This window comes from Crotalus tigris, unplaced genomic scaffold (genome assembly GCF_016545835.1).
Source record: "Crotalus tigris isolate CLP2741 ecotype Arizona unplaced genomic scaffold, ASM1654583v1 scf7180000020145.1122116, whole genome shotgun sequence".
NCBI lineage: Eukaryota > Metazoa > Chordata > Lepidosauria > Squamata > Viperidae > Crotalus > Crotalus tigris.
In genome coordinates this window covers 25,756-50,400 of record NW_024097874.1, presented here as the reverse complement: position 1 = coordinate 50,400, position 24,645 = coordinate 25,756, and the positions used below count along the sequence as shown (strand labels likewise).

Genomic DNA, 24,645 nt, shown 5'->3' with positions numbered 1-24,645 from the left:
CAGAGCAGAGTACAGGGTTATTATTAAGAAAGTTAACAATAATAAAAAAGAAAAAAGAAAAAAAAAAGATAAAAGAAGAAAAAACATCATACTTAACCTTTAACTCCCCTTAAATTAGACACAGTCTATGAAGTGTTAAGGTAGCAAAACAGAACAGTTCATCCCACTCCCAAGCAACAGTGACCCAGAAGCAGACACCAGTTTGACCCAGAGGCAGGCATGGCAAAATGGCAGCTATTTCCACATGTCCATCGCGTGGGCCAGGATTGAATCTCAGGCACAATCACAATTCAGTCATGTAGCCTAGAGATGGGTGTCCTGCCCTCTTTCCCCAACATGAGGGTCAGAGATCTTCAAAAGGTATGGAGGAGGAGACTGTGATACCTGGTGGGGTGGAAGTCAGGCCTAAGGATTGCAGGGATCCAGTGGGAGTGAGAAAAAGCTTGTGAGGACCGTATTGGGGAGGAAAAGACCTATGGGGACGTGTGAGGGAGAGAAAGGCCCGGGAGGATCCAAAGGTTGGGATAGGGGAAGCCTTTGGAAGGCAAGCCTGGATCTGCGCTAGGCCTCCAAGAGCTTCCCCAAACTCTGAGGTAGCACCATTGCACTTAAGAACTTGCACGTTCATTTGATGGCTTCATCAGAGAGAGACTGGGGTGGGGGTAATTTAGCAAGGTAATGTCACTTAACCACCGTTAGAATGTACAACTGAAAGCGGCAGGCCCAATTATAGCTGTATCTCGAGGACTACTTATATGGTCGCTGGGGAATTATGGCGCTCATAATAAAGGACAAGGTAGAAGACAGAAACTCCACATTTTAGAATTCCATAATCAATATAGAAAAAATACCACCCCAAAGCCTTTTTTTACAACTTCTGCAAAAGAAAATATCCAGAAATTTCTGCTGATAACCAGAAACAGGTAGTTAGCCTTTAATCAAACTGTTTCCACTTTTCTCTCTCCACTTACTGGTCTAAACTTGAGATGTGTGGACTAAAAAGAATCAGGCCACAATTCAAAGAGTCAATTTCTCACCTACACTCTCAAAGGGAGATCAGAAAGGAAACTCAAGCCTTCTCTAACCTCATAAACTTTTGCCTCATGTGGATTTTCTTGTATGCAATAAGGAGTGATTTTCCCCCCTAAGTACCATCCACAGACTGGACATTTGAAAGATCTCCTCCATGTGAGTCCTCTGGTGTTTCACCAGGATTGAATTGAAACAGAAATGTTTCCCACAATCAGAAACCTTTTTGCTCTCCTTTGCATATCCTCTGGTGTCTCACAAGATGGACTTTTCTAATGTACTTTTCCCACAGTCAGGGCATTCAAAGTGTTTCTCTCCTATATGAGTCATCTGGTATATCACCATATTGGAATTCTGACTGAAACGTTTGCCACAAACAGGACACTAATATGATTTCTCTCCTGTGTGAGTCCTCTGGTGAATCACCAAGTTGGAACTCCCAATGAAATTTTTACCACAATCAGGACATTCAAAGGGTTTCTCCCCTGTGTGAGTCCTCTGGTGAATCACTAGATGGGATTTCTGACTGAAACATTTCCCACAAACAGGACATTTAAAGGGTCTCTCTCCTGTGTGAGTCCTCTGGTGTATCACTAGACTGGAATTCTCTCTGAAACATTTCCCACAATCAGGACATTTAAAGGGCTTCTCTCTTGTGTGAGTCTTCTGGTGTACCACCAGGTTGGAACTCTGACTGAAATTTTTTCCACAGTCAGGACATTCAAAGGGTTTGTCTCCTGTGTGTGTCCTCTGGTGAATAATGACTTGGGATTTATTAATGAAACTTTTCCCACAATCAGGACATTCAAAGGGTTTCTCTCCTGTGTGAGTCCTCTGGTGACTGATGAGCTGGAATTTTTTAATGAAACTTTCCCCACAATACGGACATTGATATGATTTCTCTCCTGTGTGAGTTCTCTGGTGTTTCACCAGGCTACAGTTCCGACTAAAACTTTTCCTACAAAGAACACATTCAAACCGTTTTTCTCCTGTGTGATTCCTCCGGTGTATCATCAGGTTGGAACTCTGACTGAAATTTTTTCCACGGTCAGGACATTCAAAGGGTTTGTCTTTTGTGTGTGTCCTCTGGTGAATCATGACTTGGGATTTACTAATGAAACTTTTCCCACAATCAGGACATTCAAAAGGTTTTTCTCCTGTGTGAGTCCTCTGGTGAATCACTAGATGGGATTTCTGACTGAAATATTTCCCACAAACAGGACATTTAAAGGGTCTCTCTCCTGTGTGAGTCCTCTGGTGTATCACTAGACTGGAATTCTCTCTGAAACATTTCCCACAATCAGGACATTTAAAGGGTTTCTCTCCTGTGTGAGTCCTCTGGTGTACCACCAGGTTGGAACTCTGACTGAAATTTTTTCCACAGTCAGGACATTCAAAGGGTTTGTCTCCTGTGTGTGTCCTCTGGTGAATCATGACTTGGGATTTACTAATGAAACTTTTCCCACAATCAGGACATTCAAAGGGTTTCTCTCCTGTGTGAGTCCTCTGGTGACTGATGAGCTGGAATTTTTTAATGAAACTTTCCCCACAATACGGACATTGATATGATTTCTCTCCTGTGTGAGTCCTCTTGTGTTTCACCAGGCTACAGTTCCGACTAAAACTTTTCCTACAAAGAACACATTCAAACCATTTTTCTCCTGTATGATTCCTCCGGTGTATCATCAGGTTGGAACTCTGACTGAATTTTTTTCCACGGTCAGGACATTCAAAGGGTTTGTCTCCTGTGTGTGTCCTCTGGTGAATCATGACTTGGGATTTACTAATGAAAGTTTTCCCACAATCAGGACATTCAAAGGGTTTTTCTCCTGTATGAGTTCTCTGGTGAATCACTAGATGAGATTTCTGACTGAAACATTTCCCACAAACAGGACATTTAAAGGGTCTCTCTCCTGTGTGAGTTCTCTGGTGTATTACTAGACTGGAATTCTCACTGAAACATTTCCCACAATCAGGACATTTAAAGGGTTTCTCTCCTGTGTGAGTCCTCTGGTGAATAACCAGGTAGGATTTCTGCCTGAAACATTTTCCACAAACAAGACATTCAAAGGGTTTCTCTCCTGTGTGAGTCCTCCGGTGTATCACTAGGCTGGAATTCTCACTGAAACATTTCGCACAATCAGGACATTTAAAGGGTTTCTCTCCTGTGTGAGTCCTCTGGTGTACCACCATATTGGAATTCTGACTGAAACTTTTGCCACAATCAGGACACTCAAAGGGTTTCTCTCCCGTGTGAGTCCTCTGGTGTACCACCATATTGGAATTCTGACTGAAACTTTTCCCACAAACAGGACATTTAAAGGGTCTCTCCCCTGTGTGAGTCCTCCGGTGTATCACCAGGACAGAATTCTCACTGAAACATTGCCCACAATCAGGACATTTAAAGGGTTTCTCTCCTGTGTGAGTCCTCTGGTGAATAACCAGGTGGGATTTCTGACTGAAACATTTCCCACAAACAGGACATTCAAAGGGTTTCTCTCCTGTGTGAGTCCTCCGGTGTATCACTAGGCTGGAATTCTCACTGAAACATTTCCCACAATCAGGACATTTAAATGGTTTCTCTCCTGTGTGAGTCCTCTGGTGTATCACGAGGTGGTAATTTTTAATGAAACTTTTTCCACAATAAGGACATTCAAGGGGTTTCTCTCTTGTGTGAGTCCTCTGGTGTATCACCAGCTTGTAATTGTAACTAAAACATTTCCCACAATCAAAGCATTCAAAGGGTTTGTCTCCTGTGTGAGTCTTCTGGTGACTCATGAGCTGCAATTTTGTAATGAAACTTTCTCCACAATATGGACACTGATATGATTTCTCTCCTGTGTGAGTCCTCTGGTGTTTCACTAGATTGGAATTGTGACTGAAACGTTTCCCACAAACTGGACACTCATATGATTTCTCTCCTATGTGAGTCCTCTGGTGTTTCACCAGGCTGCAATTCTGACTAAAACTTTTCCCACAAAGACCACATTCAAACGGTTTCTCTCCTGTGTGAGTCCTCCGGTGTATCACCAGGTTGGAACTGTGACTGAAATTTTTTCCACAATCGGGACATTCAAATGCTTTGTCTCCTGTGTGTGTTCTCTGGTGACTCATGAGCTGCGATTTTCTAATGAAACTTTTCACACAATCAGAACATTCAAAGAGTTTCTTTCCTTTGTGAATCCTCTGATGAATCACTAGGCTGGAGCTCCGACTGAAACTTTTCCCACAATCAGGACATTCAAAGGGTCTCTCTCTGGTGTGGGTCCTCTGGTGTATCACCAGGCTGAAACTTTGACTGAAACATTTTTCACAATCAAGACATTCAAAGGGTTTCTCTCCTGTGTGAATTCTCTGGTGTATCACCAGGTGTGAATTGTAACTAAAACATTTCCCACAATCAGAGCATTTAAATGGTTTGTCTCCTGTGTGAATCCTCTGGTGACTCGTGAGCTGGAATTTTGTGATGAAACTTTCCCCACAATATGGACATTGATATTTCTCTCCTGTGTGAGTCCTCCGGTGTTTCACCAGGTTGGAATTGTGACTGAAACCTTCCCCACAAACTGGACACTCATACCATTTCTTTCCTATTTGAGTCCTCTGGTGGTTCACCAAGTAAGAATTCTCACTGAAACGTTTCCCACAATCAGGACATTCAAAGGGTTTCTCTCCTGTATGTGTTCTCTGGTGCATCACAAGGTGGGAATTTGCAATGAAACATTTCCCACAATCACAACACTCATATGATTTTTTTTTTGTTTGTGCATCGTCTAGTGTATCATCAGGCTGGAGTTCTGACTGAAACTTTCCCCCAAATCAGAGCTTTCCAAGGGTAAAATGGTTGCTGAAGATGTGAAAAAGAAAAAGAAAAACACATATATTAAAGATAAAAAGCAAACATCCCACAATGCTAAAATAACATCTTACATTATTTATGATTAATTTGACACATTGCAAAATTACTGAGATTCAAGTTCACATTTGCATTCAACCATGAAATTCTCTTGTTGACTTGGAATTCTTAGTATGGCAAGTATTTGATAGAATCTCTGTAATGAAAATCAATACAACATATAACATAGAATAATAGAGTTGGAAGGGACCTTGAAGGTCTTCTGGTCCAACGCTCTGCTCAAGCAGGAGACACTATACCACAGGGATCTTCAACCTTGGCCCTTTTATGACTCCCAGAATTCCTCAAGATCCTCAGGGATCTTCAACCTTGGCCCTTTTATGACTCCCAGAATTCCTGGCTGAGGAATTCTGGGAATTGAAGTCCACAAGCCATAAAAGGGCCACATTTGAAGACCCCTGCTATATCATATCAGACAAGTGGCCATCAAATCTCTTTTTGAAAGCCTCGACTGATGGAGCATCCAAAATCTCTGAAGAAAAGCTATTCCATTGGTTGATGGCTGTAATCGTTAAGACTTTTCTCTTTAGTTCTAGGTTGCTTTTCTCCTTGGTTAGTTTCCATTGTTTCTTTTGGTGCTTTGGAAAATAGTTCAACTTGTTTTTCTCTTTGTAGGAGCCCTTCCCATTAGAGCCGGCAAAGACTGGGTGAGATCTGCCTCTCTTAAATTTTTCTACCTATGTAAGCTGCTAAATTACTTTCCCCCCCTGAGGAGAGGGAAGGGGGATTTTAGCCCTCCCTCCAGAAACAGCAGAGAACAATTATCCAGGGGAGTTTAAAATGTTGAAAAAATAATTGGATCCCAATCGGAATTTTATTTCCTAAAATTTGTGGACTAAAAGATTTTCTATTACCTATTTTTTACTTTGTATTTTTATTGAAGATCTGGGTTTTTCCTCATAAAACAGAAGAAAAACTGAAAGGATTAAAATAACTTTGAGGCTCAAAGGAAATCTTTAAACGGTGGGGCGACATCTTGTGGCTAAACCTGAAACTGCAATTTATTATTCTCTAAAAGAGACTGGGCTAACAGCCCAGAAAATAAGATTCATTCAGCCTTGAACACCAGCTGTGTGAGACTTAGCTGTGCTTTCTATTTACTGAAAAAACAAACCTGTAAAAGCTTCTAATTTAACTCATCATTATGGAAGAAGACCAGGAACAAACTTTTCTTATGGAGCAAAATCAGGAACAAATTCTTGCTATGTTGAAAGCAATTTATCAAACCCTTCTTATAGCTGGCGACGAAATGAGAGCTTTCAGAAAAAAAGGAGAAAGCAGTTCAGATATGCAAACTCAAACTTTGATTATAACTAAAAAATCAACTAAAGATAAAACCAGATTTGAAAGAGGGGTTTGAAAGAGGGGTCAAAGAGGCCATCTATGTCAAAATTGAACAGCCCTCTTTCAACAGAGGGGGAGGGATCCGACATCATCTATCTCCAGTTTACAACACAGTCCTTTCAACAGTTCCAAGAAGGCTCCACACACATTTGCACTACTCAGGTGACCCTGAAGACACAGATGAGCCTCCAGGGAGCTTTAACAATTTGCTAAAAAAGTGCAAATGAACAGCTATCTGCAAGGAGTACAAATCCTTCAATTCCCCACCATCCAGTCAGAGCTGAGGAAGCTTCTTGGATGAGAAGAAAAGAAAAACAAGAAAGTCCAATTGCCTCATGAAAAAACATATTTGGGATAAAACCAGATAGTTTTCTTTTAGGCTTCCTGGATAAATAACTTGAAAAAAAATAGAACATTGATGTTATATATGTTGATGGTGGCACTTCATGCATAAAAATGGAAGAATATGTTCATTCCCACAGTGATGAATGGTTGCAAAACCTGATGGAGTTAGCAGAGATGGCTAAATTGACTGTCTTTTGTTTCTACATGGAAACTGCTTTTGGACTTTGTTCTTGAGAGAGAAAAGAATGAACATTTGATTTTGGGTTTTGTTGATTAGATAAGTTTGTTGTTATAGAAGTGGCTAGCTTGATATTATCATATAAAAGTAAATAGTTGAGGTTTTATGTTAGTACCTTATTCTACTGTACCAAAATGGATGGCAAAATGGCAGCAGCATAGGAAACAGTATCATATCACGGAGAGAAAAGTTACTAAACTAAGTAGAAGATACAAAGAGAGGGGAAAAAAGGGAGGAAAAAGCAGCAGAAAGTTAGATAAGGAGCACAGAAAGGATAAAGGAAAAGAAGAAACTGGAGTAAGGAGGAAAACACCAGCAAACAGGAGCATAGCGAATGAATGGCTGCACGTGGAGTCGGAGGCAGCCGGCAGCAGAGAATGACAGATTCAGCTCAGGAGCCCTACTCAGCAACCCAATGCTGGAAAAGAGGGAACTGAAAGCAGTGAACCGGCAGCTGAACAGCAGACAAGAAGGGAGACTGATGGAGGCAGCAGTATATTCAGGAACAGCCTAGACCCATACTCCAATCTAGGCAGCCCGGGTCAGAGACCAACTCTGCAGTGAGTGGGAGATCAAACAAATTCCTAACCAACCTACTTGGCAACTTTGTCATCAAAAAGGTAGAGGAGGGAACTAGAAGTAAAGCTATACTGGACCTAATTCTTACCAAAAGAGAAGAAGTGATAGAGGAAGTTACTGGAACCTTGGGTGAAAGTGACCACGTCATACTGAAATTCAATATAATGCAAACACAGGCAATAGAAAATAATCTAACCAGTGTCTTAAAATTCAAAAGAGCTGATTTTAACAACCTAGGAAAGATTCTATGGATGAAAATCCTAAAAGGGAAAACAACCCAAGAAGCATGGGAAACTCTGAAAAATGCGATCATAAAAGCCCAGTCCGGCACAATACCACTGAAAAAGAAAAAAAAATCAAGAAGAAACCAGCACGGCTGCACAAAGATCTCTCTTTGACAAACTGAATGACAAAAAGGACAAGTACAAAAAATGGAAAGTGGGACAAATAACTAAGGCTGATTATCAGCAGACAGCCAAAAAAATGCTAAGATGGTCAGGAAAGCAAAGGCTTAGAATGAACAAATTTCTTGCAACAGAAATCAAGGACAATAAAAAAAGATTCTGTCAACATATTAATAACAAGAAAAAATCAAGAAAATTGTAGATACACTAAAGAGAGAAGGTGCAAGGAAATAAAAGGCAGCAGGGAGAAAGCAGAGCTGCTTAACTCATTCTTTGCAGCAGTCTTCACACAAAAAGAAATTATAGCTCAACATACCAAAAAAACTATGGCAAAAGAGAAACTAGAAACAAAAATTAAAATAAGCAAGAAAATGGTAAGAAAACATCTTGCTGACCTTGACAAATATAAATCACCGGGAAGCGACAGATTACTTCCCTGAGTTCTGAAGAAGCTGGCAGATGTTATCTCAGAATCATTGCACCATTTTTTTAAAAAATCCTGGAGCACTGGGGAAGTACCTGAGGATTGGAAAAGGGCTGATGTGGTTTGCATCTTCAGGAAAGGAAAAAACAGACCCAGGACAGTACAGACCAATCGGTCTAACATCAATACCTGGGAAGATCCTGGAAAAGATAATCAAGAAGCAGATCTGCAAACAACTAGAAGCAAATAAAGTTATAAATAGTAGAGGGACCTTGGAGTCCTAGTGGACAATCACTTGACTATCAGCCAGCAATGTGCAGCAGCTGCCAAAATGAACTTTAATGTGGAGAAAAGAAAAGTTTTACATTTAGGCAGGAAAAATCAAAGATACAAAAACAGATTAGGCGAGACCTGGCTCAAAAACAGTAACTGTAACAGGGACCTTGGAGTCCTAATGGATGATCACTTGAATATGAGCCAGCAGTGTGGTGCAGCAGACAAAAAAGCTAATACAATCCTGGGTTGTATAAACAGAGGCAGAATCAAGATCACATGAAGTATTAGTACCGCTTTATAAAACCCTAGTAAGATCACACCTGGAATACTGCAACCAATTCTGGTCACCATACTACAAAGAAGATGTTAAGCCTTTGGAAAAAATTCAGAGAGGAGCAACTAACATGATCAAAGCCCTGGAGACTAAAACATATGAAGAACGGCTGCAGGACTTTGACTTGACTAGTCTAAAGAAAACAAGAAAAAGGGATGACATGATAGCAATATTCCAGTATTTGAGGGGCTGCAAAAAAAAAAAAAGAGGGGTCAAATTATTCTCCAAAGCGCCAGAAGGCAGGACAAGAAACAATGGTTGGAAAATAATCAAAGAGAGAAGCAACCTGGAATTAAGGAGAAACTTCCTAGCAGTGAGGCCAATTAATTAATGGAACAGCTTGCTTCCAGAAATTGTGGGTACTCCATCACTGGAGATTTTAAAGAAGAGACTGGACAGTCACTTGTTTGAGATGGTTTAGGTTCTCCTACTTGAGCAGAGGGCTGGCCTAGAAGAGCTCCAAGATCCCTTCCAGCTCTATTCTATTCTAATATTTGTTTGTTAAGGGCTATCTAGACATCAACAGAAGACGTTGCTAGATATTTAATTTTTCAGAACAGTCTGCATTTCTGTAAAAATATTTTGGGGGGTTTTCTTTGAATTTTTATCATGAAAGATGATAGAAATGCCATGTGCAGAGTCCCAGCTCTTTTAAGTTCCTATACTGGACTTAATGTGGACTAAGAGAGAAGAAATGAAAGAGCAACAAACATATTTGGGGGCTTCAGGCTAAAACATACAATGATGGTTGCAGGAATTGGGTAAGTCTAGTCTACAGAATAGAAGGATGAGGAGGGACATGAAAGGAATGTTCCAATATTTGAGGGGCTGCCACAAAGAAGAGGGGTCAAATTATTCTCCAAGGCACCTGAAGGCAGAACAAGAGACAATGGATGGAAAATAGTCAAGGATAGGAGCAACCTAGAAACAAGGAGAAATTTCCTGATAGTCAGAACAATTAACCAGCTGGAAAAAAACAGTTTTTGCCTTCGGAAGTTGTGGGTGCTCCGTCACTGGAGGCTTTCAAGAAGAGACTGGACATTTAGCTTTTGAATAATTTATAGTTTAATGTGGCTATGGTTGGATTTGTTGTTTCTATGTATTGGAGCAGGGGTTCTCAACCTTGGCAACTTTAAGACTTGTGGACTTCAACTCCCAGAATTCCTCAGCCAGCTTTACTGGATGAGGAATTCTGGGAGTTGAAGTCCACAAGTCTTAAAGTTGCCAAGGTTGAGAACCCCTGTATTGGAGTTAAAGTACTTTTAATTTTTTGGATGTATGTATAGTTGATTGATGTTCATTTAATTTGTATGGGTTTTTTTGGGTTTTTTTTAACCCTGTATTCAGCTCTGGGAAGGAGGGGCGAGGGTTATGGGGGGTGGGAGGGGGGGAGGTATTTTATTGTAAAAAGTTTATAAAATTTTCAATTAAAAAAAAAAAGAAGAAGAGGAGACTGGACAGCCATTTGCCTGAAATGCATAAGGTCTCCTGCTCGAGCAAGGGATTGGACTAGATGACCTCAAAGTTCTCTTCCAACTGTTATTGCATATCCTAGTTGCTTCTCTGCTTCTTCGCTGTGGAGGAAACCAAACAGCCCGACTTGCTCCCGGCTTCTCCTCCGACCTGCCCTCCACTCACCTGCCAGCTGCTGCTTCCATCCTTGGAAGAGCCAGAGAGCCTCTCTGCACGCCACCCTCCTCCAATGAGTGGCCCGGTAGAGGAAGTTCCTCTATCCTTCGCCTCACTTCCCAGCCTTTCTAGCAATACGGTACTTTGTGGCTTTAACTCCTTTAAAGCCACGCTTTGCAGCAGTAGACTTCCAAACTGAATAGCAAGCTATCAAATGAAATCCTGAGGGCAGGGTGCTTCTCCCAAAGCTTGTCCTTGTGAGACTACAAACATAGGGAGCCTCAGTGCAAAGTCAATTAGCAACCAAGTAGAGATGCCAACAGGTACAGGGATGAAAATGAGTGTAACAGCTGCTTGAAACCTCCCTCAGCACTAAACAGTTAAATGTGTTGCTGCCAATCTAGCAGGAAAAAAGCCCTGTCCCTTGTGGCCTCCCTCGATTGTCAGGATCCCTCTCCGTTTGAAATCTCTGAGTGCAACTGCTGATAGCAGTTAGGAAATACCCTTATTGAGGCTGGCATTTTGCTGTATTGTAGAGCGTTGTTGTGGTATCTGATGGCTCCTGTGCCTAATTTCATTTTATTCTTGGGGAAGATGCAACTCTGTTGGTGGAAAGGAGGAATCAGGTTGTTTTTTTGGGTACAGCTTCATTTTAGAGATGAAAACCCTTAAAACGGGAGAAGGAAGGCAGGAAATGCCCCTCCATCTCCCCTTCCTGGTTTCTCGACGTCTCTTAGGCCAGGGCTGCGGAGATTCCCCTCGCGGGTGGGCAAAAAAGTTGCGAGAAGGGGAGGGGACAGGAGGGGGGAGTCCCCAGGGGCGGGAAGGGGAAGAGGGATTCCTCGCGGGAGGGAGGGAGGGATCAAGATGCTTCTATGATGTATTTAGGAAGATAAAATAATTTTAGGTCAAGTGACAAGCCTGGGAGCTCTAACTGCCTCCACTTGTCCGAGGCTGGCAGATCTTTCTGAAAACAACCCAGGTGCAACTGATTGATGGACAAAGGACAATGGGAGATCCAGGGGAGAAAGGAGGCATTAATCTTATGATTTTCACGTGCAAAATGTTAGAACTGGCTTTTCAGTAAAGTATTCTCTTGGAGGGGAAAAAAAAAAGACTCAGAACTTTCTCTCTCGGCTAGCAGAGTGGGCAGTTGACAGATACAGAAGTGAGCAGGCACTACGTAAGTTACTATAAATAAGAAGCTGTTCTAGACTTTATACAAGTTAAATGCAATATAGATTATTAACAACGGGGTTTGATATTTTAACTTTGCTGTTGGTTCACCTGTTAACTACTTTGCCTCTCTATATACCAGATCGATGAAGGTCAAATTGGTTGTAAATAAGGTAGAACTTCATAAATTTTGGGCCTGCTTCGTAAGGGAAAGAAACTAATATTGCTCCACTATATTTATGAATATTAAAGTGGGGGATAATATTTGTAAATCTGTTTTTGTCCTTTTGAAGCACATTTTTCCTTCTATTTTAATGTTCTGTATATCCTTGTTTTGTTTTTTAATTTTTTTTTCAAGATTGTAATTTAAATTAATTTTTCAAATAAAATATATTTTTTAAAAAAGCCACTTTACAAGAAGCAAATTCACGGGGCTGTTCTTTATTTATTTTCTAAACTGCTTCTGAATTAATGGAAACATAGCATTATAGGCTTGGAAGGGACCCTGGAGGTTTTCTAGTCCAACCCACTGCTCAAGTGAGAAGCATTATACTATTCCCACTCAAATGGTTGTCCAGTCTATTTCTGAAATAGACCTCATTTTAACAAGCTTCCACCCATTACTTCCACCCTTTATTTCTTGTCCTAAAATTCCACCCTTTACTTCTTGTCCTGCCCTCAGGTGCCCTAGAGAATAAGTCAATCTATTCTTCTTTGTGACAGACACTCAAGTACTGGGAGACAGCTATCATGTCCCTCCTAATGACAGTTTATCATCTTTGTTTCTCTTCTCTGTACACTTTCTAGGGTCTCAACAACTTTTTTATACCATGGTGACCAGAACTGGACACTTTATTCTAAGTGTGGTGTCATCAGCCCTGTGTAAAGCAATTCTATCTCTTCTTGCTGTCTCAACACTATTCGTTCTTGATGCAGCTTAGGACTGTATTGGCTTTATTGTGGAGCTGCAGCACAATACTGTCACAAGTGCTACTTGTCCACTTCTCATGCGGCCCAGGGATACATGGCCTGCCCTTTTGGAGATCTCCTGGAGGCAGCCACCATTTTCAAGGCACCAACAAACCCTTAACACAGTCTATAAAGTGTTAAGGTAGCAAACAGAAGAGTCTATCCCACTCCCACGCGACAGTGACCCAGAAGCAGCCACCATTTTGACACAGAGGCAGGCATGGCAAAATGGCAGCTGCTTCCACAACTCCACTGCATGGTCCAGGGATGAATCCAGGGTACAGTTCAAAGTAATGGCTGCTTCCACGATGCAGTCACGCAGCCAAGAGATCCGTCTCCTGCCCGGTGTCCCCACTGAGGTTCAGAGATCTTCAAAAGGGATGGAGGAGGAGGCTGTGATGCCTGATAGGGTGGGAGTCAGGCCTAAGGATTGCAGGGATCCAGTAGAAGTAGGGATCCTGTAAGAAGGGAGATGCCTATGGGGACTATGTGGGGAACCTATGGGGGAGGGAAAGGCCTATGGGGACCTGTGAGGGAGGGAAAGGCCCAGGAGGACCCAAAGGTTAGAAGAGGGGAGGCCTTTGGAAGGCAAATCTGGCCCTGCGCTAGGCCTCCAAGAGCTTCCCCAAACGCTGAGGTAGCCACTGTTGCGCTTAGCAATTTGCACATTCATTTGACTTTTCATCAGAGAGAGAAGGGTGTGTAGGTAGTTCAGTAAGGTAATCTTATTTAACCACCATTAGAACATGCAACCAAAACTGGCAGACCCGATTATATCTCGAGGACTACTTATATGGTGGCAAGGGAATTACGGTGCTCATAATCTGGAGGACAACAAGATAGAAGACAGAAACTCCACATGTTGGAATTCCATAATCAATATATAAAAACCGAAACCCAAGAGCCTTTTTGAGGAATCCCACAACTTCTGCAAAAGAAAATATTCAGTAATTTCTGCTGATTACCAGAAACAAGTAGTTAGCCTTTATCAAAGTAAAAGTTTCCACTTTTCTCTCTCTACCTACTGGTCTAAATCTGAGATGTGTTGAATAAAAAGGATCAGGCCAGAATTCAAAGAGTCAGTTTCTCAGCTACACTCTCAAAGGGAGATCAGGAACAAAATTCAAGCCTTCTCTACACTCATCAATGTTTGCCTCGTGGATTTTCTTGTATGCGATAAAGAGTGATTTAAACCTGAAGTACCATCCAGAGACTGGACATTTGAAAGATCTCCTCCATTAGGCAGTCACACATCCCAACTTGTACAGGAAAGACAAAGCTATTATATATAAAGACATCTTGACAGAAGAAGGTTATTTAAAACAAAAACAAGAGCTAAGACAACAAGGAATAGACATGGAGTGGTGGTCTTATCTCCAGATACAAGCAGGATACATGAAGAATAAGCAAGAATGGGGAATTAACAGACAAGATAAAGGGTTAGATAAAATACTGCTAGGCCCGGAGAAAAAACAAATAAAGAATATTTATAAACACCTGTTGGAACATAAGCTATATGAGGAGCGGGTTAAAGAAACAATGGTCACATGGGCAATAGATCTAGGATATAATATAAATATGGATCAATGGCAGCAAGTATGGGAGCGAAATAACAAAATCACAGTGGCGACATCATGTAAAGAAAACCTGCATAAGATGGTTTGCAGATGGCATCTCCCTCCGGCCAGATTAGCCAAAATGTATAACGGATATTCATCTATGTGTTGGAAATGTAAAAAAGAAAAGGGCACTTTTTTCATGTATGGTGGACATGTAGAGAAGCATAGGTGTATTGGCGTATGGTCTGGGAATGGGCAATAGAAATGACTAGGCAAAACATTCAATACAAACCTAATATACTACTATTAGGAATACTAGAGAAAAATGTAAATAAAGAGGACACATATTTAATTATCCATGTGGTTACAGCAGCAAGGATACTATTTGCTCAAGAGTGGAAAGCAATGGAAGTACCAAGTGGGGAAGTACTAATAAAGAAAATTATGTATTGCGCAGAACTAGATAGGATAACTAAAAGATTAAAAAATCAGGAAGAAACAGAATTTTATCGAATATGGAATAAATTTTATAGATGGAGGGACAAAATGGAGGTCACAGTAAAGAGATAAGTTGAGACAGAGACCAGAAATGTATATAGATATATTATATGTAATTAATATACAACATGGACTAAGATGTCAGTCAAAGACAATTTACCATGTTCAATGTTTTTAATCCTTTTTTTTCTTTGTACTTAATAAAAACTTAAAAAAAAAGAAAGATCTCCTCCATTTGAGTCCTCTGGTGTTTCACCAGGTTTGAATTGAAACAGAAATGTTTCCCACAATCAGAAACCCTTTTTATCTTCTGTGTGAGTCCTCTGGTGTACCAGCATATTGGAATTCTGACTGAAACCTTTGCCACAATCAGGACACTCAAAGGGTTTTTCTCCTGTGTGAGTCCTCTGGTGAATCACCAGATGGGATTTCTGACTGAAACATTTCCCACAAACAGGACATTTAAAGGGTCTCTCTCCTGTATGAGTCCTCCGGTGTATCACCAGGACAGAATTCTCACTGAAACATTGCCCACAATCAGAACATTTAAAGGGTTTCTCTCCTGTGTGAGTCCTCTGGTGAACCACCAGGTGGGAATTCTGACTGAAACGTTTTCCACAAGCAAGACATTTAAAGGGTTTCTCTCCTGTGTGGGTCCTCCGGTGAATCACCAGGTGGGAATTCTCACTGAAACTTTTCCCACAATCAGGACATTTAAAGGGTTTCTCTCCTGTGTGAGTTCTCTGGTGTATCATGAGGGTGTAATTTTTCATGAAACTTTTTCCACAATCAGGACATTCAAAGGGTTTCTCTCTTGTGTGAGTCTTCTGGTGACTCATGAGCTGTAATTTTGTAATGAAACTTTCCCCACAGTATGGACACTGATATGATTTCTCTCCTGTGTGAGTCCTCTGGTGTTCCACAAGATTGGAATTGTGACTGAAACGTTTCCCACAAACCGGACACTCATATGATTTCTCTCCTGTGTGAGTCCTCTGGTGTTTCACCAGACTGCAATTCTGACTAAAACATTTCCCACAAAGAGCACATTCAAACGGTTTCTCTCCTGTGTGAGTCCTCCGGTGTATCACCAGGTTGGAATTGTGACTGAATTTTTTTCCACAGTCAAGACATTCAAATGGTTTGTCTCCTGTGTGTGTCCTCTGGTGACTCATGAGCTGCAATTTTGTAATGAAACTTTTCCCACAATCAGGACATTCAAAGAGTTTCTCTCCTTTGTGAATCCTCTGATGAATCTCTAGGCTGGAGCTCCAACTGAAACTTTTTGCACAATCAGGACATTCAAAGGGTTTTTCTCCTGTGTGAGTCCTTTGGTGTATCACCAGACTGGAACTTCGACTGAAACATTTTTCACAATCAGGACATTCAAAGGGTTTCTCTCCAGTGTGAGTTCTCTGGTGTATCATGAGGCAGTAATTTTTAATGAAAGTTTTTCCACAATCAGGACATTCAAAGGGTTTCTCTCCTGTGTGAATCCTTTGGTGTATCACCAGGTGTGAATTGTAACTAAAACATTTCCCACAATCAGAGCATTCAAAGGGTTTGTCTCCTGTGTGAGTCCTCTGGTGACTCGTGAGCTGGAATTTTGTGATGAAACTTTCCCCACAATATGGACATTGATATTTCTCTCCTGTGTGAGTTCTCTGGTGTTTCATCAGGTTGGAATTGTGACTGAAAGTTTTCCCACAAACTGGACATTTAAAGGGTTTCTCTCCTGTATGTGTTCTCTGGTGCATCACAAGGTGGGAATTTGCAATAAAACATTTCCCACAATCACAACACTCATATTTCTTTTTTGTGTGCCACGTCTGGTGTGTCATCAGATTGGAGTTCTGACTGAAACTTTCCCCCAAATCAGAGCTTTCCAAGGGTTTCTCCATGGTGTGAGTTATTTAATGTATCATCAAGTTACCACGCTCTCTACTTTGGGAGCACTTGTGGTCAAAAATATATGTGATCCCTTGTTTAGTGGTGCTTTGATTCAAGCCGTTTTCTTCCTCCCAGGGCAAGGCTTGTATCGCTGTCTGCCCTGTGTGACTATCCAATTGACCTTTTCCTCCACACTGACTTCCAGACATTTCCTTCTTTTTGTGAATGGAAAAAATAATCTCCTTTGACCTTTTCATGTACAGGTAGTCCTTGATTTACAACCACAATTATGCCCCAAATTGATGTTGCTAAGTGAGGCACTCGTTAAGTGAGCTTTGCCCCATTTTATAGTTTTTCTTGTCAGTTTGTTAACTGAATTACTGCGGTTGTTAAATTAGTTGTTAAGTGAATCTGGCTTCCCCATTGACTTTGCTTGTCAGAAGATTGCAAAAGGGGATCACATGATCCCAAAACACTGCAACCATCATAAATGTGAGTTAGCTGCCAAGCATCCAAATATAAATCACATGACCATGGGAACGCTGCAATAGTTATAAGCTTAAAAAATGAGTCATGTCACTTTTTTCAGTGCTGTTGTAACTTTGAACGGTCATTACATGAAGTGTTCTAAGTCAAGGACTACCTGTAATGTTTCCTTGAGTTCTGCATACTCTACTTTTTCCAGTTTGTAATCTCTTCTTGATCACGTCCTGGAGAAGGAGAAGAATTATGTGGGGTTTTTTTTTTTTTTGAAGGAAATGGAAAATATTTTCATTTCAGGCTTGATTTGCTTTCCTTTTTAACGTAGCTTGTTATTCTCAGTTGTCTGGAGCGCTCTTATTGGCATCCTCTTTGTCTATAAGATTCAAAGAAAAGTGTAACTTATTGTTTATAAAATGGTTGCTGAAGATGTAAAAAATGAGAAAGAAAAAGACATAAAAAACAAACATGCCACAATATTAAAATAACCTCTTACATTAATTATGATTCATTTTACACATTGCAAGATTAGTGAGATTCAAGTTCACATTTGCATTCAACCATGAAATTCTCTTGTTGACTTGGGTCAATCACAACTTTTTAGTACGGCAACTATTTGATAGAATCTCTGTCATTAAGATCAATACAACATATAACATAGAATAATAGAGTTGGAAGGGACCTTGAAGGTCTTCTGGTCCAACCCTCTGCTCAAGCAGGAGACACTATACCACAGGGGTCTTCAACCTTGGCCCTTTTATGACTCACGAACTTCAACTCCCATTATTCCTTAAGCCAGCATTGAAGTCCACAAGTCATAAAAGGGCCATGTTTGAAGACCCCTACTATACTATTTCAGACAACTGGCTGTCAAATCTCTTTTTGAAAGCCTTGAGTGATGGAGCATCCAAAACCTCTGAAGGCAAGCTATTCCACTGGTTGATGGCTGTAATCGTTAAGAATTTTCTCTTTAGTTCTAGGTTGCTTCTCTCCTTGGTTAGTTTCTATTGTTTCTTTTGGTTCTTCAGAAAATTGATTTGTTTTTGTCTTTGTAGCAGCCCTTCGAATATTGGAACACTGCTATCATGTCTCCGTTAGTCCTTCAGATTAGACTAGACATACCCAATTCCTGTAATCATTCTTTGTATGATTTAGCCTTCAGCATCCTAATTACCAAGATGCATTTTCTGTTTCAGACTTTGCCAATATTTGTAACTGATACTCCATTTAAAGAGTGGCAGATAGAGATCTCCAAGTTTATACTGCAAGGGGAAAAAAACCAAGAATTAAATATAAATTATTTTCAAGATGCTAACGAAAGAGGAGGCTTGGGTTTACCAGATTTGAAATTGTCCTTTGATGCTTTTTTGTTTTGTTTGACAAAAAGAGTGGGTGACTCTTCAAAATAAGAGGTTACTTGAGCTAGAGGGCCATGAATTTAGATTTTGATGGCATGACTATTTATGATATGACATGCTTAGGGAATGATATAATAGCAGTGAAGTTTGGAAACACAAAGAAGAGCTTTTTAACATTTATGGTAGACATGTAACAAAGGAAAGAAATATTGGAGTAGGATACACATCTTAATAGAGAAGACTTAAAGAGAATATAAAGATAAAACCAGACTTGGATTTCTGGTTTGCCACCATGGCCACCATGGATGCTTGGAAGCTCTGTCTTCCTCATCCAGTTTCGCATCCCTGGGAGGCCTTAAAAGGGTCAAAAAATCACCCCGTAGACACAACCAAAAAGGAGAGGAATCGCTGAATCGCAGGAGAGCGTTAGCTCTCTTGTTAAAGCCTTAAAGCCGGTGTTCCCTCCAAATGATGGATGAAAGACTGGCTATAGCAATATGGCCGGTCACTAGACTGTGGACAGCCAAAGTCACACTTACAATCTGGCAACATTAAAGCGGACAGCCAAAGTCATACTTACCATCTGGCAACATTAAAGCAGCGGTGGAAGAGACTGCTAAAGTACTTTCCCCCCTGTAGAGAGGGAAGGGGGATTTTAGCCCTCCCTCCAGAAAAAACGGAGACCTATTATCCAGGGGAATTTAAAATGTTGAAAAATAATTGGATCCCAATCGGAATTTTATTTCCTAAAATTTGTGGACTAAAAGATTTTCTATTATTTACTTTCTATTTTTATTGAACATCTGGGTTTTTCCTCATAAAACAGAAGCAAAACGGAAAGGATTAAAATAACTTTGAGACTCAAAGGAAATCTTTAAATGGTGGGGCGACATCTTGTGGCTAAACCTGAAACTGCAATTTATTATTTTCTAAAAGAGACTTGGCTGACAGCCCAGAAAATAAGATTCATGCAACCTTGAACACCAGCTGTGAGAGACTTGGCTGTGCTTTCTATTTATGAAAAAACAAATCTCTAAAAGCTTCTAATTTAACTCATCATTATGGAAGAAGACCAGGAACAGACTTTTCTTATGGAGGAAAACCAGGAACAAATTCTTGCTACGTTGAAAGTAATTTATCAAACCCTTCTTACAGCTGGCGACGAAATGAGAGCTTTCACAAAAAAAACCCCAGAAAGCAGCTTAGATATCCAAACTCAAACTTTGATTATAACTAAAAAATCAACTAAAGATAAAACAAATTTGAAAGAGGGGTTTGAAAGAGGGGTCAAAGAGGCCATCTATGTCAAAATTGAACAGCCCTCTCTCAACAGAGGGGGAGGGATCCGACGTCATCTATCTCCAGTCTACAACATAGTCCTTTCAACAGTTCCAAGAAGGCTCCACATACATTTGCACTACTCAGGTGACCCTGAAGACACAGATGAGCCTCCAGGGAGCTTTAACAACTCGCTAAAAAAATGCAAAGGAACAGCTATCTGCAAGGAGTACAAATCCTTCAATTCCCCACCATCCAGTCAGAACTGAAGAAGCTTCTAGGATGAGAAGAAAAGAAAAACAAGAAAGTCCAATTGTCTCGTGAAAAAGCATATTTGGGATAAAACCAGATAGTTTTCTTTTAGGCTTACTGGACAAATAACTTGGAAAAAAATAGAACATTGATGTTATATATGTTGATGGTGGCACTTTATGCACAAAAATGGAAGAATATGTTCATTCCCACAATAGATGAATAATTGCAAAGCTTGATGGAGTTAGCAGAGATGGCTAAATTGACTACCTTGATTAAAAAAAAGAACAAGATTAATTTTGTTTCTACATGGGAACTGTTTTGTGACTTTATTCTTGAGATAGAAAAGAATGAAAGTTTGATTTGGGGTTTTGTTGATTAGATAAGTTTGTTGTTATAGAAGTGGCTAGCTTATATTATCATATAAAAGTAAATATTTGAGGTTTTATGTTAGTACCTTATTCTACTGCACCAAAATGGATGGCAAGACGGCAGCAGCATAGGAAGCAGTATCAGATCACGGAGAGAGAAGTTACTAAACTAAGTAGAAGGTACAAAGAGAGGGGAAAAAAGGGAGGAAAAAGGAGTAGGAAGTTAGATAAGGAGCATAGAAAGGATAAAGGAAAAGAAGAAAGTGGAGTAAGGAGGAAAACACCAGCAAACAGGAGCACAGTGAATGAATGGCTGCATGTGGAGTCGGAGGCAGCCGGCAGCAGGGAATGACAGATCCTGCTCAGGAGCCCAACTCAGCAGCACAACGCTGGAAAAGAAGCAACTGAAAGCAGTGAACCGGCAGCTGAATAGCAATCAAGAAGGGAGACTGTTAGAGGCAGTGAACCGGTGGGTCACAGTATATTCAGGAATACCCTAGAACCGTGGTGGTGAACCTATGGCACATTGCCACAGGTGACATGCAGAGCCCTCTCTGTGGGTACGTGCGCCATCGCCCCAGTCCTAGGCGTTCAGCTGGGTTTTATAAAACCTTTTTGCTTTAGGCCTCCGCCGCCATGTGCAAAAAAAAAGGTTCACTCTATCAATCAATTTCAACTTCTCGCTGGGAAAAAAAAAGATCTCACAAAGTTGGAATTGATTGAACTTTTTAGTCCCACCCAGTCTGCCATTACCACTGCAGCCATGCCCACCCAATGAGCCACGCCCGCAATGGGCCACACCCATCCGGCACCAGACGATACATAAGTGGGTTTTGGGTTGCAGTTTGGGCACTCGGTCTCTAAAAAGTTCGCCATCACTGGCCTAGACCCATAATCCAATCTAGGCAGCCCGGCTCGGAGACCACTTTGCAGCGAGTGGGAGATCAAACAAATTCCTAATCAACCTAGCTGGCAACTTTGTCATCGAAAAGATAGAGGAGGGAACTAGAAATAAAGCTATACTGGACCTAATTCTTACCAATAGAGAAGAAGTGATAGAAGGAGTTGAAGTTACCGGAACCTTGGGTGAAAGTGACTACGTCATACTGAAATTCAATATAATGCAAACACAGGCAATAGAAAATAATCCAACCAGTGTCTTAAATTTCAAAAGAGCTGATATTAACAACCTAGGAAAGATTCCATGGATGAAATCCTAAAATGGAAAACAACCCAAGAAGCATGGGAAACTCTGAAAAATGCGATCATAAAAGCCCAGTCCGGCACAATACCACTGAAAAAGAAAAAAAATCAAGAAGAAACCAGCATGGCTGCACAAAGATCTCTCTTTGACAAACTGAATGACAAAAAGGACAAGTACAAAAAATGGAAAGAGGGACAAATAACTAAGGCTGATTATCAGCAGACAGCCAAAACATGCTAAGATGGTCAGGAAAGCAAAGGCTCAGAATGAACAAAGGCTTGCAACAGAAATCAAGGACAATTAAAAAAGGTTCTGTCAACATATTAATAACAAGAAAAAAATCAAGGAAACTGTAGATACACTAAAGAGAGAAGGTGCAAGGAAATAAAAGACAGTAGGGAGAAAGCAGAGCTGCTTAACTCATTCTTTGCAGCAGTCTTCACACAAAAAGAAATTATAGCTCAACATACCAAAAAAACTACGGCAAAAGAGAAACTAGAAACAAAAATTAAAATAAGAAAATGGTAAGAAAACATCTTTCTACCTTGACAAATATGAATCACTGGGAAGCGACAGATTACCTCCCAGAGTTCTGAAGAAGCTGGCAGATGTTCTCTCACAACCATTGCACCATTTTTTAAAAAAATCCTGGAGCACTGGGGAAGTACCTGAGAATTGAAAAAGGGCTGATGTGGTTCGCATCTTCAGGAAAGGAAAAAACAGACCCAGGAAAGTACAGACCAATCAGTCTAACATCAATACCTGGGAAGATCCTGGAAAAGATAATTAAGAAGCAGATCTGCGAACAATTAGAAGCAAATAAAGTTATAAATAGTAGAGGGACCTTGGAGTCCTAGTGGACGATCACTTGACTATGAGCCAGCAATGTGCAGCAGCAGCCAAAAAAGCTAATACAATCCTGGGTTGTATAAACAGAGGCAGAATCAAGATCACATGAAGTATTAGTACCATTTTATAAAACCCTAGTAAGACCACACCTGGAATACTGCAACCAATTTTGGTCACCATACTACAAAGAAGATGAGACTTTGGAAAAAAATTCAGAGAAGAGTAACTAAGATGATCAAAGGCCTGGAGACTAAAACATGTGAAGAACAGTTGCAGGACTTTGGCTTTACTAGTCTAAAGAAAAGAAGAAATAGGGGTAACATGATAGCAGTATTCCAGTGTTTGAGGGACTGCCACAAAGAAGAGGGGTCAAATTATTCTCCAAGGCACCGGAAGGCAGAACAAGAGACAATGGATGGAAACTAATCAAGGATAGGAGCAACCTAGAAACAAAGAGAAATATCCTGACAGTGAGAACAATTAACCAGCTGGAAAAAAATAGTTTTCGCCTTTGGAAATTGTGAGTGCTCCATCACTGGAGGCTTTCAAGAAGAAACTAGACAGCCATTTGCCTGAAATATATAAGGTCTCCTGGTCGAGCAGATGACCTCAAAGATCTCTTCCAACTGTTATTGCATATCCTAGTTGCTTCTCTACTTCTTCGCTATGGGGGAAACTAAACAGCCCGACTTGCTCCCGGCTTCTCCTCCGACCTGCCCTCCACTCACCTGCCAGCTGATGCCTCGATCCTTGGAAGGGCCAGAGAGCCTCTCTGCACGCCACCCTCCTCCCATGAGTGATCCGGTAGAGGAAGTTCCGCTGTCCTTCGCCTCACTTCCCAGCCTTTCTAGCAATACGGTAATTTGTGGCTTTAACTCCTTTAAAGCCACGCTTTGCAGCAGTAGAGTTCCAAACTGAATAGCAAGCTGTCAAATGAAATCCTGAGGGCAGGGTGCTTCTCCCAAAGCTTGTCGTTGTGAGACTACAAACATTAGGGAGCTTCAGTGCAGGGACAATTAGCAACCAAATAGAGATGCCAACAGGTACAGAGATGAAAATGAGTGTAACAGCTGCTTGAAACCTCCCTCAGCACTAAACAGTTAAATGTGTTGCTGCCAATCTAGCAGGAAAAAAGCCCTGTCCCTTGTGGCCTCCCTCGATTGTCAGGATCCCTCTCCGTTTGAAATCTCTGAGCGCAACTGCTGATAGCAGTTAGGAAATACCCTCATTGAGGCTGGCCTTTTGCTGTATTGTAGAGCGTTGTTCTGGTGTCTGATGGCTCCTGTGCCTAATTTCATTTTATTCTTGGGGAAGATGCAACTCTATTGGTGGAAAGGGGGAATCAATTGTTTTTTTGGGCAGAGTTTCATTTTAGAGATGAAAACCCTTAAAACGGGAGAAGGAAGGCAGGAAATGGATCATCTATTCTACTCAGAAGAAGGTATTCTCCATATTGTTGGGAGAAGAGACCTGTGACTCCATGGGAGCCCCAAACCGTCGCGTGAACAGTGACTAGCCCTTTTGCAGACTAAGAGTCAGTTATGCATTTTGATGCAATTGGTTAGTCAGAAAAGGTGCTACCAGACTCCTCTTGACAATCATACTGCATAAAGTTAGATATTGTATTCAGCAAATTCCGGCGACTAATGCCAGGGTGAAGAATGGTGGGTGTTGTAGTCCATCAACAGCTGCAGCACTTTCTCGCCCACCTTCAATAGCGATGAATTCCTAATTTGCATTTAGAGGTGCAGATTAGCACATGCAACCATTTTTTTTAACCTGGATCCCTGTTCTGGGTCTTGAGGACTTCCATGAAGGGTGACGGTCCTTTGCTGTTCTCGGTTGGAGGACTTTAGCATTGCTCGGCGGCAATACGCCTAGAGAGGAGGCAGGAAAGGAGAAAAGGGGGCTGGGAATCCAGCTTCCTGCCCCTCCGTCTCCCCTTCCTGGTCTCTCGAAGTCTCTTAGGCCAGGGCTGCGGAGATTCCCCTCGCGGGGGAGGGGCGCCAGGTGGGCAAGGACGCTGCGAGAGTGGGAGGGGACCAGGAGGGGGGGAGGAGTAGGAGGGGGAGTTCCCAGGGACGGGAAGGGGAGGAGGGATTCCTGGAGGGAGGGAGAGCGAGGTGAATTTCCCCTAGTTGCGCCCCCTTCGCTTCCGAGTCTCCGCCTTTCCTTGCGAGCTTTTCTGCTCCGTGGGAACCTCTGAGCTGCCGCTTCTCCTCCTCCTCAGTTGCTGCTTCCGC

General features: G+C 41.3%; 1 protein-coding gene across 1 annotated transcript; it reads right to left on the bottom strand.

Moving 5' to 3' along the window:
- On the bottom strand, nt 1-23,362 carry LOC120318210 (zinc finger protein 721-like). The gene is made up of 3 exons (XM_039365620.1): nt 23,131-23,362; nt 15,014-17,466; nt 1-4,848 (listed from the first exon to the last, which is right to left on the bottom strand). Exons 2-3 carry the CDS (start codon nt 16,619-16,621, stop codon nt 1,414-1,416), a joined length of 5,043 nt encoding a protein of 1,680 aa, XP_039221554.1. The 5' UTR covers nt 16,622-17,466; nt 23,131-23,362; the 3' UTR covers nt 1-1,413.
- Nucleotides 23,363-24,645: the final 1,283 nt, after the last annotated feature.

Coding starts and splice junctions, on each gene's coding strand:
- LOC120318210 (XM_039365620.1), bottom strand. CDS start 16,621: ATGGAGAAACCCTTGGAAAGCTCTGATTTGGGGGAAAGTTTCAGTCAG. Junction 4,849..15,013: donor CAGAAGATAAAAAGGGTTTC/TGATTGTGGGAA, acceptor GGAAAGCTCTGA/TTTGGGGGAAAGTTTCAGTC.